Below are 13,646 nucleotides of genomic sequence, written 5' to 3'. Positions count from 1 at the left end.
AATCTGTTTCCAATTTAATATTAACCGATTTTTACTTCACTCAAGCATGAGACTCAAGCATAAGACTCAAGCATAAGACGGAACTTTGTCAATTACATGACAAGCTCTGTTCTAATAATCTCTTTCCAACATCTTACACATTCAAGAGCCCTCAGGGTAGGGAGTATCATTTTCTAGATGAGAACACTGAGGTTTATGTAGACAGTAGACTGTTACTTACCTAAGACCACACAAGTAAGTGGGGTCTGCAAATGACCCTCCTCACAAACTGGAACACACGCCCACACACGCCCGACTTTTGACCAAAGAGCTTTTTATTAAAGACCATAACACAAAAGCAAGCCGAGGAAGGTGGGGTACAAGAAGGTGGGGACCCTCCCCCAGACTCTACTCTGATTCCCATGAATAGGGAGGAAGATAGGAACCCATAAATGAAAATAAAAGAAATCCTGAACAATCAGGCTAACCCTGCTCCAGGCCCCAGATCCTGTGTCAGAGCCAAGGGCCAGGGGAGGAAGGAGGGACACTCTCCATCTGCCAGACATGTGCCAGAGTCCACCCTGCCTGTCTCAGGCCTCCAGGAGCTTCCCCAGGAAGCGGAGGTTGAGGATCTTGAGCTGTTCATCAAGGTCCATGCGGACAATGCCATCCTCGCCATCAATGCTCAGCAGGACACCTGTGGCTTCCCGATCCTCACCCAGGATCACCTTCACCTGGGGCGGGGGACACACACACACAAGGTCAGGGTCCGAGGCGCAGCCCAATGCCCCCACGTTCCTTTGTCCTCTCTTACCTTGTTGTTCTTGGTGGGGGTGATGGGCTCCAGGTGCTCACTGGAGATGCTGACAACCTTCTCACTGTCCTTCAGGTACACAGAGCACATGCCTCCCTGGGAGTGGGGACAGCCTGGTCAGCCTGGCCTACTCCCAACAAAGACCCGATACCCACCCTCAGGGGACACAGGATCAGGGTTCATTCTAAGAAGTCACTTTTCCAAGGTGACACAGGAGCAGGAAAGGTCAAAGCTGGGCCCAGTTCAAGACCTGGGGTCTGCAGTCTGCAGGGTGGGGTGATGAGATTAGCAAGGCAAGCACCAACATGAAGCCAACTTAAGCCAACAGGGAGACTGCTTCTCAGGCTCTTGACTCTCTGTGTTCCAAACTGGCCTCAGCTTCCCCCCCACATTTGTTCCTCCTCCTGGGCCGCTGTCTCTCAGGGATGGCCCCACGGTCCCCAGTCAGCAACTTCAACAACCTCCAGCTCTGAGGCCTGCCCATTCAGCCTCCCGAGGATGCTCCCTCCCTCTTCTCCTCCCCCCAGGCCTGCAGTGCAGCTGCACCTCCCCCTGGTCTCCCAGGCCCATCTCACCACACCTAATCCATCTGTGACAGACCAGCACAGCTCTGGTGCCACCACTCCTCCCAGTGCCCTCAGGACACAATCCAAGATCCACAGGCTGGCATGTGACTGGCTCCAGCCACTTCTCTGGCCTCCTCCGTCACCTTCCCCCTTGAGTCTTTATGTTCCAGCCACAATGAAGAGGCTCCACTCCCCAGATAAGCCAGGCCTTCCCTCACCTCCAGGCCTTTGTGCCTGCCCTCTATCTGGAATGCACTCAGCCCTCTCCCCAGCCATTTCCCCTGGCTTACTCCTGTTCATCCTTCAGGTCTCGACACAGATGTCACTTTTTCCAGGAAGCCCTCCCTGACCCCTTCCGAAGTGGGATAAGGTGCCTCCTCTGGGTTCATGCAGTCCTCTTTGCCCTCTGGGCTTCTCACATCCCAGCTCTAGCCACCAGGGCTGTCACTGTCTGGGGACATTATCTCCCCCACTGGAATGTGAGATCTGTGCGGGCAGGGCCTAGAGCTAGCTTTGTCTCTTGGTGTTTAATTAATTCAATATTTACTGAAGAGCCAACAAAGTGCCAGTCACTCATCTAAGAACTGGGGCCACTTAGGAAGAAAATACAGGTTTGGTAATCAAAGAACCACCCTAGGGTCAACTTTAAGCTTTGAGGCAGCAGGTAGGTACCATGAAAAAGAATTGCATGGACCCATAAGAGACAGACCTGAGAAAGCCCAGGTGTTTCCCTGAAGGATGAGGAGTTCACTAGACAAAGAATGAAGGAAAGAGAGTTCTAGACAGAGGAAAGGGATGAGCAAAGGTCCTGAGGCTAGAGAGAACTCAGTGACTGTGAGGAATGCAGGGGGCAGGCGGAGCTGGAGCAGGGAGCACCCAGCCCAAGCCTGCACAGAGGAGCACTCAGTCGCCTTACTGAACTTATCTCAGAAGTGTTTTGTTAAAAAGAAACCATACTCCTGGGTGCAAGTCACTGTCCCAGGCTGTTGGGACCCAGCCGTGAGCACAAAAGGCAGAAATCCCTGCCTTGTGGAGTTGGCATGCTAAACCTTTTCACATCTTTTTTCCCAGCTTTAAAAGGGTATTGGAAGATGTGGATAGACAGTAAAAAACAACAAAAGAACAGTAACCACAGAGACTGGGGACCCAAACGGGAGTATGCCTGCCCATCCGCCAGCCTGGGCCCTGCTTACCGTGACACTTCGGATGACACCTGTCTGCCCCACCACTTGTGTATCCAGGTAGGTGTCCCGCACCTTCACCTGGATGTCAGTGGTTACCCAGTCGCTGGAGTTCTGCTCAATGCCTGAGCCAGGCGTGTGTGGGTTGTAGCCACCAGGGGAGGGAGCTCCGGGTGTCATCGGACTATAGCCAACGGGGCTAGGGCTAGGGCTGGCCTGAGGGGAAAACGGAATGGGGTTGTTGGGAACAAGTCATTTGGCCTGGCTGTCCCAATAGGCCCAAGGCCCACACTAGCCCTGCACCCTCAAGGACATGCAAGCTGACCAGTACCTGATAGGCCATGGGCGAGGGTGTGGGGTGATAGCTGGCTGGTGAATGGGTGTTCTGGTAGCCTGCGGGCTTGGCGCCACCTGGTGGTAGCTCTGCGGGCTGGGGCTGGGCTGGTAGGAGCCTTGTGGGGAGGGGGCCGCATAGGGGGAGAACTGGTCTGTGTTGTACCTGCAGAAACAAGGCGAGAGGGGCACTGGTTGGGGGTGGTGGGGAAGAGAAGGAGGTGGTGGCAGTGGGGAGGGTCCGGGCTGCGGCTGGTAAGACTAGCCCCAGTGCACTCACATGGCTGGCGTCCCCGGTGTCTGCGGGTTGTACTGTGGGTTGACCTGTGGGGATGAGGGGTCTGGGTAGCCAGGTGTTTGGGGGTTGGGGGTACCCCCGTAAGCTTGTGGGGATGGGGTAGGCTCGTCATCAAAGGCATACTCATACTCTTCTTCAGCCCTGTTGGGGAGAGAAATGTGTTCAGAATAACTGGTGATCACAACAACGCAGCAAAAACTTCTAGGCAAGCACCGAACTATAAGCAAAATCTAGGCAACTTCATCCTCACAACAGCCCCATCCAGAGGCCTCCATTTCGTAAGTGAGGTGACTGGGAAACAGAGATGAGGTCGCCTGCCCAAGGTCACACAACCAGTCACCGGACCAAGGTCACACAATCTGTCTCTAAGTCCACGCCATGCCCCTGTGATGAAGTGGAGAGATGACTTCGTCTCTAGCCCCAGCCTTGCCTGCACCTTCACACAACCAGCCTGGGGCTGGGAGCAGAAAACTCAGGCTGCGCTGTACAGACCCGTCCATCCCACAGAAACCTAGCAAAACCACTCACCCTCACGGCACCTGCAGCCAGGGGCTCAGGGAACCCGCCCCAGCTCCTGGGCCTCACCTAGACGGTGTGTTAGGGTTGTTGGGGTCCCAGGCTCCACTCTGTGCAGGAGTGCGGCTGCCGTCATGCAGGGGCGTCTGCGAGCCATAATGTGGGGTGCGGCTGCCTAGAACAGAAGATGCGCGTCCATCAGCTCCACCTGGTCTCTAGATCCCCCACGCTGCCCCTCATCCTCACCCCCTGGGCGTGCTCACCATCCTGGAGAGGGGTCTGAGAGCCATACATGGGCGTGCGGGAGCCAGAGCCGTACATGGGTGTCTGGGAGCCATACATGGGCGTCCGTCCGTAGGTTGAGGTCATGCCGCCCGGGCGCCGTGAGCCCCTGTAAACAAAGAGAACAAGTGGGGTGAATAGGGCCCTCTCAGCACCCAACAACCTCCCTCCTGGCCCGGCCCGTACACTGTGGTGAGCCGCTGACGGTCCACTGAGATGGTCTGGCAGGTGGAGTGCAGCTCCACGCGGGCCGTGGACTCCGTGGCGTCTTTTACCACGCCAATGTAGCCTGGGGGGGAAGCAGGAGGTCAGGCCGGGTGGGCTCTCCTTCACCACGCCCTCCCCAGGCCTCCCGGGGCCTTGCAGGTCACCTTTGTAGGGCCCCTGGGAGATGCGCACAGTCTGGCCGATGAGCTCGTTGTCTCTCCGCCCCCGGCCCCTGCTCATGCCGCCACCACCACCACCAGGGCTGCCAAAGCCTCCTCGCTGACCTGCGGAGGAAGAAAGTCACCAGTCCCAAGCTATGACCACGGCCAGGGTACCTTCAAGCCCCCTCTTCACGTGACTGCCCTCACCCTCGGGTTAGGAGCCTCCTCTGAGGCCCCCCCACCAGAGCCCTGGGCTCTCCCACTGCAGCCCTGCCCACGCTGGGCTGCCATGGTGGGGGGCGGGGCCCCACTGGGCTGTGAGCTCCATCATGGGCGGGCCCAGGGCAGATGCTCAGTGAGTATGGGCTGAGCAACCTCCCTCCTCCATCCCCAGACACACTCCCACCCCAAATCCCCCTCACCTCCAGCGCTGGGGTGCATGGGGCTGCTGATCCGGGGGCTCATAGGGGCAAAGCCGCCTACTGTGAAGTTGGTCACATCTCGCGGCTAGGGGAAGGGCAAGAAGTGACCTGGCAGGCCAGGCCTGGGTGACAGGCTCCCGGCCCCGCCCCACACTGCTTGCTACCATTTGGGAACAGTTAATTCTTGAACCTGCCCAGCAGCCCTCCTCCTGGTCACAATGCCTCAATTTCCCTTTGGGAAAACTGCCATCCCTATGCCAGTGTGGGCCTGTCAACCAAGAGGCCCAGGCCTACCTGGGCAAACAGTAGGACTAAACTGTGGTGGTCAAGGATTCAAACAAAAACTGCAAGTCATGGGAATTCAGCATTCCATTTGTAGGGCCCTGAGAAAACCATCTCCATGTCCCAGTTCCCCATATCCCAGGTCTACTTTTTTTTTTTTTTTTTTTTGGTCTTTTTGCCATTTCTTGGGCCGCTCTTACGGCACATGGAGGTTCCCAGGCTAGGGGTCTAATTGAAGCTGTAGCCACCAGCTACACCAGAGTCACAGCAACATGGGATCCGAGCCGCATCTGTGACCTGCACCACAGCTGACGGCAATGCCAGATCCTTAACCCACTGACCAAGGCTAGGGATCGAACCCGCAACTTCATGGTTCCTACTTGGATTCGTTAACCACTGAGCCACGACGGGAACTCCATCATATCCCAGGTCTGATTTCCCTTCTGGAAAGGAAATTTTTTTTTTTTTTTTTTTTTTTTAGGGCTTCCCTGCGGCATATAGAGGTCCCTGGGCTAGAGGGCCAATCAGAGCTGCAGCTGCTGGCCTACACCACAGCCACAGGAACAAGGGATCCAAGCTGAGTCTGCCATCTACACCACAACTCACAGCAACACCAGATCCTTAACCCACTGAGTGAGGCCAGGGATCAAACCTGCATCCTCATGGATACTAGTCAGGTTCTTAACCCGCTGAGTCACAATGGCAACTCTGGAAACTTTTGTTCTGTACCACTTCCCTACAAATCCCACCTCAGGACCTTTGTACTTGCTGTCTCCTGAGAATCCTTCCTTCAGGTTCTGCTCAAATGCCGTCTCCTCAAGGTCTTTTCTCAACCTCCTCTATCTAAAGCAGCGGCCCCAACATTCTCTAGCTCTTTATCCTGTTCTCTTTCTCTCCACAGTGCTTGCCATCAGTGTATTGATGGATCTGTAGGTGTATTTTTTGATCTGTTCATCTCCAAAAAGCATACTCCAGAAAAGTACTAGAAGGGCAGAGATCTGTGTCTTTCACTGCCACATCTGCAGTGTCAAGCACCTGACAATTACAGAATAAAACTGAAAGTAAATAGCTTAGAGTCCCAATAAGCTTTTTTCCCCCACATTTTGCCAAGGACCTGACACTGACATCTGCCCTCCAGGTACTCCACAAGCCCATTCTTGTCACGCCTGGGACCAGGGAAGGCCAGAGACCCACACCAGAAAGCCGACAGACAGGGCGCCAGCGTGCCCGCCTCACCTTCGAGCCCCCTGCCAGCACCAGGTGGCGGGTCTTGCAGACAAACATGCCCCCATTCTCCACCAGTTTCTTGCAATGCAGGAAGGCGAAGCTTCGGAACAGATGGCGAATCTCGCCTTCCCGGCCCTGGATGAGGGAAGGCCAGTCACGCTCGTGGCCACACCCCCACCGCAATGCTCCCCGATGCAAAAGATGGGCAGGAGCTTATACTCACCGAGTGAGGGCCATCAATGACCTTGACGATGTCTTTCACATGGATGTTGTTCTGTTCGGAGTCCAGGGCCACGGCAAAGCGGTTGTCCTTCTTCCGGGTCACAGCCTGGTGCCTGACAGTCACCACCTTCCCATACATGTTCAGCACCTATGAAGGAGGAGAGGGGATGCTGAGGGGCTGAGAGTGGCGAAGGGTGACACAGAGCAGGGCTCCCCTGGAGTGGGATGAGTCTTCCTGTGGGAGACAGTCCCAAGCTTGGGAGGATGTCTAAACTCCCTGCCTCTGGGGCAGGCAATGCCACGAAACCACCCCCTAGGCATGGGGTCGACCAAAAATGTTTTCCATCCTTCCAGAACACCCTCTGGAAACAGAGTCCATTCCAGCTGAGTGTCAGGGACCTGAGAGATGGGTGGAGGAACAGACATTAACATATAGCTAATGTTTACACGTTACTCTGTGCCAGGTTCCCTGTTAAATTCTTCACTTGAGATTTCACAGAGGTCTCAAAACTTCTGAGATGGATGCTGTCACAATTCCCAATTTTACAGACAGGAAAATCTCAGGCTCAGAGAGGGAAAGTTACTAGCCCAGGGTCACATAGCACAGAGCAACAGAGCTGAGATGTGATTCCAGAGCCCAGGGTTCTAAGTGTTTGTGCTCTGTGGCTCCCACATCCATGCTGAAGAGGAGGAAGGCAGCAGCAGCACCCAGCCCCTGAGCCAGCACCAAATGCCTGGGTGCATACCTGGTCTCAGGGATTCAGTCACAACCCTGAAGCACACGCTGCTATCTCCTTCGCACAGGGTGTGCTGCTGAGGCACAGAGAGGGTAAGTGACAGGCACTTGCCCGATGCCACACAGACAGGTGACAGAGCCGTCTGGGTTCTTAGCCACATGCTCTGCCACCTCCAGGATGAGCAGCTAGAGGGAGAAGAAGCCCCTAAAGTTAAGCCCGCCTCTGCGTGCAGCACACACACCTGGAAGGTCTCCCGCTCCAGTCGCACAATGACACCCACAGTCTGGGGGTCCAACTGCACCAGCTCCCCCCACTCGTGCTGGCCCCCAACATCCACACCCGATGCCGTCTCCGAGCAGAGTTGCAGGTCCCGGGGGAGCACCTTCAGCTGTGGCAGATGGACAAGGGTGAAGGAAGCAGGGTCACACGGCTGGTCAGCCTCTGTCTCCTCCCGGCACAGTCTCCCCACTGCCAGCCTCCCACCAGCTACCTCGTGCATGGTGAGGTCGGAGAAGAGGATGACAAAGTTCTCTTCTACCCGCACGATGAGGCCCGTGTCGCCCTCGAATCGGCCGGCGATCACCTTCACGTGGTCCCCCATCTTGAAGTACTTCCGCAGCTCCTGGGCCGGGAACTCCAACATGTCCTGGGATTGGATGTGGCGACAGCGAACAGGTAATGGGACGGCACCACTACCTACCGCCTACTCATCCTCGGATTCCATTCGCGTTCTCGGAAAGACCCTGGCCAAACCCCGCTCTAGGCTCACACCACCCAACCGTGGACGACCCTGGGCCACCCGGACAGCCCTGAGCCTGCCCTGGAGACACAGGAGATCAGCCGGGACAACACTTACCCGCAAAAAGACAGCCTGTCCCCAAGACGTGACACCAGGTGAGATGCCTCCTCAGACCCGCCTAGAGACCGCCTCACCCCAGAAACCCCACGCTGGGCCTGGACAAGCCCCAGACGCGCCACCCCGAAGCAGACTACCCCCAGACAGGAACCTCAAGATGACCCCATGCCTTCGTCCTGCCCTCAAGCCGGCACGTACGTGCAGGCAGCACGGCCCCCACCTTGAGGTCCTCGTGCTTGGGCATGATGGTGATCTTGTTGCCGTCCACGCTGAGGATCTTGCCCTGAAGGTTGATGAGCTCGCCCTCACACACCTCCACGTTGTCCCCAGGCTGGAAGTTGTGTTCCCGCTCCTTCCCTGCAGGGGCATACACGGGGATAATCTGGGAGCTGCTCCCCGCGGGCCACCCCCTCCCTGGCCGGGGTTACGGACCGGGACCAAATACCTGTGCTTTCGGTCACCACCTCAAGGTCGATGCCTCTGGCTGGTCCTCAAATTTCTCCAGCTCAGAGAGTGTGGGCTTCACACCCTCTGTGATCTGAGCCCCAAGGGACAGGAGGGAGACAAGGCAGTGGACCAAGGTCAGTGTCACAGCCCAGCTGAGTGGGCTGGAAATGGTGCGGTTATTCCCCGGGGGACACTCCCAACTTGAGGATGATGCGGGACAGGCCCGAGTAACCCACTGCCCTGGGGCTCGGACGTCAGGAGGGGGAGAAAGCTTATCCTCCCAGCTCCCCAGTACCATTCGCACGATTCCCTCTGGGACCCTCACCACGGCAGACATGGCAAAGCTCTTGAACAGAAAGCCCTTCCGGCTGTAACGGTTCCCCTCGAAGATGAGGAAATCACCATCAGAAGCAACATCACCCCCCAGGGACCTGGGATTTTGTCGGGGAAAGAAGATTGGAAGGGAAGGTTAAGAGGAGAATCTTGGAATCTTGCTGTGCCTCCGTCTCGCCCACTGGCAACAAGCGAAGAGGACAAGGGACAGCTGAGCCCTCCCGTCCCAGCATGTTACACCCTCCTGCGGGAGGGACGCCTCACAAGGCTCAAAGGCCCAGGCTCAATGGAAGGGCACACAGCGCCCCCTCCGGGCACCCTGCTGCCCCTTCCCTGCTTTAATTTTCACCACAGTACCCATCACCCTCTGATGAGACACGGTTTGACCCGTCCCCCTGTAACTAGAATGGCAACTCCAGGAGGCCGGAGCCTCAGCATCTCTTATTCGCTCTTTCCCCTGCGATAGCGCCTGGTACAGGGCAGGTGCTCAGTGGACAAAGTATCAAAGTCTCAGTGCTAACAGGTAACATCCAGGGACACATGTGACCGCCCTACTTCCCCCAAAGCCCGTGGCATCAGTAATATGACCCTAGTTTTCCAGGGAACTGAGAGAATGAGGCGCAGGGAGGGCACACCACGTGGCCAAGGTGGCTGAGTCCAAGAGTCTAACAGTCACAGCTCAAAGCAGGGTGTGGGGCTCCCAGCTTCCGCTTTAACTCTACCAGCTCTGCATGTGGGGCGAGGGGACACTCCGTCCCTGCCCCATGCTTCTAGGGTAGGAGAGAAAGCCTGCTCCACTCTCCAAAAGGGGAGCAGCTCATGCTTTGATGGCTCAGTTATCTTCTCATTCACAAGGTGAATTTGGGAAGAGGAACATGACTTTGGGAAGAGCATCCCGCTGGGCATGCCAGACCTGGTGTCGGATTGGCCGCTGGGGGCAGGGAAGGGTGGCTCTGGTTTGTTCTCAATAAGGGTTTGTCCAGTCAGGTGGAGAGCAGCGGTATAAATGTGTCCAATTCAGGCAGGCGAAGTATTACTCTGGCCTGACCTGAAGCATTAGCCCAGCCTGGCAGATCAAAAGGCTCATTCTACAACCCAGCCTTCGTCAGAATGACGACCACAGTGTCGCCGGGGGCTCTTAGTTTCTCCGTCGCCTCCGATCCTGCCCACCCTATTGGAGCCCCCACCCCGAGCCCTGGAATGCTGGAATCCCTGGGGGGAGAGACTTTATAAAGCCTCGTGTGTAGATAAGTCTCATTCATTACACTGATTACTCGCCAAGCACTGTTCTAGCTACACACGCACATTCATCCAAGTCTCACTACCATCCTAGGAAGCGGGGTTACTATTGCTGATCTTTGCAGCAGAGGGAGCTGGGGCACATGGATGCTAAACAACCTGGCTGAGGCGACTCGGCCAAGCTCACCACTCACAGACTAAACCACAGATGCGACTGGGGGCCCAGGCCTGCGGGAGAACCGGAGAGGCACATCCTGCACCACAGCGCTGGGCACCCAGCCCAGCCCAGCCCAGCCCAGCCCAAGGATACTCACCTGATCTTTTCTGCATCAAAGAGCCTCTGCGGAGGCCGCTTAAACTTCTTCCTTTTGGCAAACCAGTCTTTCTGTGGAGGAAAAGAGGCAGGGGTGGGAAGGCTGAGAGACGAGGGCTTGGCCACCAGCGGAGGAGCCCCTCTCCCCACCAGCAGCACGTCCCCATGGTACCAAGCTCATGCGGGCCTTGATGCGGTCGTAGTCGATGCGGGGGATCATCTTCAGGGAGATGGTGTTTTGGCTGGGCTCCACATAATCCACCTGCGAGGACAGACGCGGGTCAGAGGGGCCTGGCCTCCCTCCCTAGATCAGACGCAGGAAGGCGCGGGACAGAGGGCTATGTGGAAGGAAGGAGACTGCTAACACCCCCCCAGAGTTCGCTCTCTAGCCCATCTTCCCTCAGTTCTGAAGCTGAGTATCCCACTCTTGGTTTGACATCTCCACTTCGATGTCTAAAAGGTCCCTCAAGGAGTTCCCACTGTGGCTCAGTGGTAATGAACCCAACTAGAATCCACAAGGATGCCGGTTCAATCCCTGGCCTCGCTCAGTGGGTTGAGGATCCGGCATTGCCGTGAGCTGTGGTGTAGGTCACGGACATGGCTTGGATCTAGTCTTGCTGTGGCTGTGGTGCAGGCAGGCAGCTGATTTGACCCCCTAACCTGGGAACTTGCATATGCTGCGGGTGTGGCCCTGAAAAGCAAAAAATAAGTAAGTACAAGGTCCCTCAAGCCTGCCATAACTGCAACCTAACCTCCTGACCGCCCCGAACGTGCTCCGCTGCCCCGCCCCCGGCCTTTCTCTTACAGCCACAGCCAACTTGGTGGATCCCATCAGCTCTGCCTTCAAAACTTCTGACCTCTCTCCCTCCTCTACCACTGCAACCTTGGTCCTGCCCCGCCATCACCTGCCACCTAGACTGTGGCGGCAGCCTCTGCACTGGTCTCCCTGCTCCTGTGCCCCATCCTATCTTCTGCAGAGCTTCTCAGGCGAGTAGCCCTCTGCTGTGAGGGGCTGTCCTGGGCCTTGACAGATGTTAGCGGCACCCCTAGCTTCTATCCACTAGATGCTAGACTCGAGTCCCCCCTCAGCTGAAACACACACTGGGAAACGCCCCAGGGGGGCAGCCCCTGCTTGAGAACCAGTGGTCTAGCCTCAGTGCAGTCAACAGACTAATCCCATTAAGACCCACGTCACACTGTGCCCCTCGGAACCTGCTGTCTCACTCCAATAAAAGCCAAAGCCCTTGGAAGGACCCACGGGCCCTGCTGCCTCCCTGAGCTCCTCTCCTGCCACTCTCAGCCTCACTCATTCGACCTCAGCCGGTGATGGTCCCAGCTCCCGGGCTGCTCCTTCAACCACAGCTCTTCCCCAAACTCCGCACAGCTCACTCGCTCACCACCTTCGGGTCTCTGCTCAACACACACTGAGTGCACACAGCAGACGGCCACCCATTTCCTGTGTGCTCACAGCACGTCCAGGCTCTGTGTCACCTCAGCTGAGGGGGGTTCTGCTCCTTGCATGAGTTAGAAGGGTGGAAAGGACAAACAGGAAGAAGGGGGGGACAGAAGAGAGAGTCCAGCCCCAGGCACCTGAGCGATGTCGTCCTTATAGATGCCCCGCTTGAGGCGGACCCAGGATTTTGGCTTCAGGTTGGCCACCTCCTTCACCACTTTGAGCACATCCGTCATCTCCTTAATGGGCACCATCTGCTGGTTCCAGTAGCCAAGCCGCAGGTTGCCCACGCCCTCAATGGCCTGCTTCACATGGGTCTGCTTGTAGGCCTCCACGTAGATGTAGCCCTTCACGTGTTCTGGTGCCACTACCGACTTAATCTGCAGGGGCTGGAGGCCAAGCCGGGGAGACATATGACTGTTAGTAACAGAAACCAGCGCCACCTCAGCGACCCTCTTGTGGGGATTTATCCTAAAGAAATGGGTTTGTGAAGTTTCTGTTGTGGCTCAGCAGTAACGAAACTAACTAGTACCCATGAGGATGCAGGTTCAATCCCTGGCCTCGTTCAGTGGGTTAAGGATCCTGCGTCACCAGGAGTTGTGGTATAGGTCGCAGACATGGCTCGGGTCTGGCGTGGCTGTGGCTGTGGCCAGTAGCTACAGCTCCGATTGGACTCTTAGCCTGGGAACTTCCATATGCTGTGGGTGCGGCCCTAAAAAGAAAAAAAGAAACATGTTATGTTGGTGCACTGACCTTGACACAAGGATGTTCACTGCAGAGTTACTTTCATAGCAAACAAGACTGGAAAATTTTAAATACCTCCCAAAGAAGGATTTGTTAAAATACGGAATAACCATACAAGCACACATCACTTTGCAGCTATTGCATTTTTTACAAACTGAAGGTCTGTGCCAGTCCTACATTGAGCAAGCCTATCAGTGCCATTTTCCCAAAGCATCATCATTTTTTGGCTATGCCCACAGTATGTGAAAGTTCTCAGGCCAGGGACTGAACCCGTGCCACAGCAATGACCCAAGCTACTGCAGTAACAGTGCTGGATCCTTAACCCACTGCACCACAAGGGAAGTCCACCAGCATTATTATTATTATTATTACCATTATTTTGTCTTTTTTAGGGCTGCACCTGAGGTATATGGACGTTCCCAGGCTAGGGGTTGAATCTGAGCTGCAGCTGCCAGCCTACACCACAGCCACAGCAATGCCAGAAATGAGCCACATCTGCAACCTACACCACAGCTCATGGCGACACTGGATCCTTAACCCACTGAATGTGGCCAGGGATCAAACCCACATCCTCATGGACACTAGTCGGGGTGATTACCACTGAGTCTTAATGGGAACTCCCACGATTTTTAAATTAAGGTATGTACAGGAGTTTCTGCTATGGCGCAACAAGATGGGCAGCATCTCTGAAGCACTGGGATGCAGGTCTGACCCCTGGCTCGGCACAGTGGGTTAAGGATGTGGCGTTGCCACAGCTAGAGTGTAGGTTGCAACTGCAGCTCGGATCTGATTCCTAGCCCAGGAACTACATATGCTGCAGGGCAGCCAAAAAAAGAAAAAAGAACAAAAAAAAGTTAGGTATGTACAATATTTCTTTAGACATAATGCTATCACACGCTTAACAGAACAAAATATAGTGTAAATAAACATAACTGCTACATGCAGTGAGAAACCAAAAAATTCACGTGACTTGCTTTATTATGATATTCACTTTATTGCGGAGGTCTGGAACCAAATTCACAGTATCTCTGAGG

The 13,646-nt window shown here is 55.6% G+C and overlaps 1 protein-coding gene across 1 annotated transcript in view; it reads right to left on the bottom strand.

Moving 5' to 3' along the window:
* SUPT5H (SPT5 homolog, DSIF elongation factor subunit) overlaps window positions 295-13,646 on the bottom strand; it is a 30,120-nt gene continuing 16,768 nt past the window's right edge. The window contains 22 exon segments of the mRNA XM_005655822.3: window positions 295-713; window positions 794-889; window positions 2,553-2,756; window positions 2,872-2,942; window positions 2,945-3,039; window positions 3,154-3,312; window positions 3,757-3,862; window positions 3,951-4,078; window positions 4,156-4,258; window positions 4,341-4,460; window positions 4,760-4,844; window positions 6,278-6,403; window positions 6,492-6,638; window positions 7,469-7,615; window positions 7,718-7,873; window positions 8,304-8,440; window positions 8,529-8,564; window positions 8,567-8,621; window positions 8,856-8,961; window positions 10,417-10,487; window positions 10,588-10,677; window positions 12,006-12,257. Of these exon segments, the coding sequence (XP_005655879.2) occupies window positions 570-713; window positions 794-889; window positions 2,553-2,756; window positions 2,872-2,942; window positions 2,945-3,039; window positions 3,154-3,312; window positions 3,757-3,862; window positions 3,951-4,078; window positions 4,156-4,258; window positions 4,341-4,460; window positions 4,760-4,844; window positions 6,278-6,403; window positions 6,492-6,638; window positions 7,469-7,615; window positions 7,718-7,873; window positions 8,304-8,440; window positions 8,529-8,564; window positions 8,567-8,621; window positions 8,856-8,961; window positions 10,417-10,487; window positions 10,588-10,677; window positions 12,006-12,257 (2,634 nt within the window). The 3' untranslated portion in view covers window positions 295-569.

Source organism: Sus scrofa, chromosome 6 (genome assembly GCF_000003025.6).
Source record: "Sus scrofa isolate TJ Tabasco breed Duroc chromosome 6, Sscrofa11.1, whole genome shotgun sequence".
Classification (NCBI taxonomy): domain Eukaryota; kingdom Metazoa; phylum Chordata; class Mammalia; order Artiodactyla; family Suidae; genus Sus; species Sus scrofa.
Note: the sequence above shows the minus strand (reverse complement) of the source record. Positions and strands in the feature narration are given on the sequence as shown.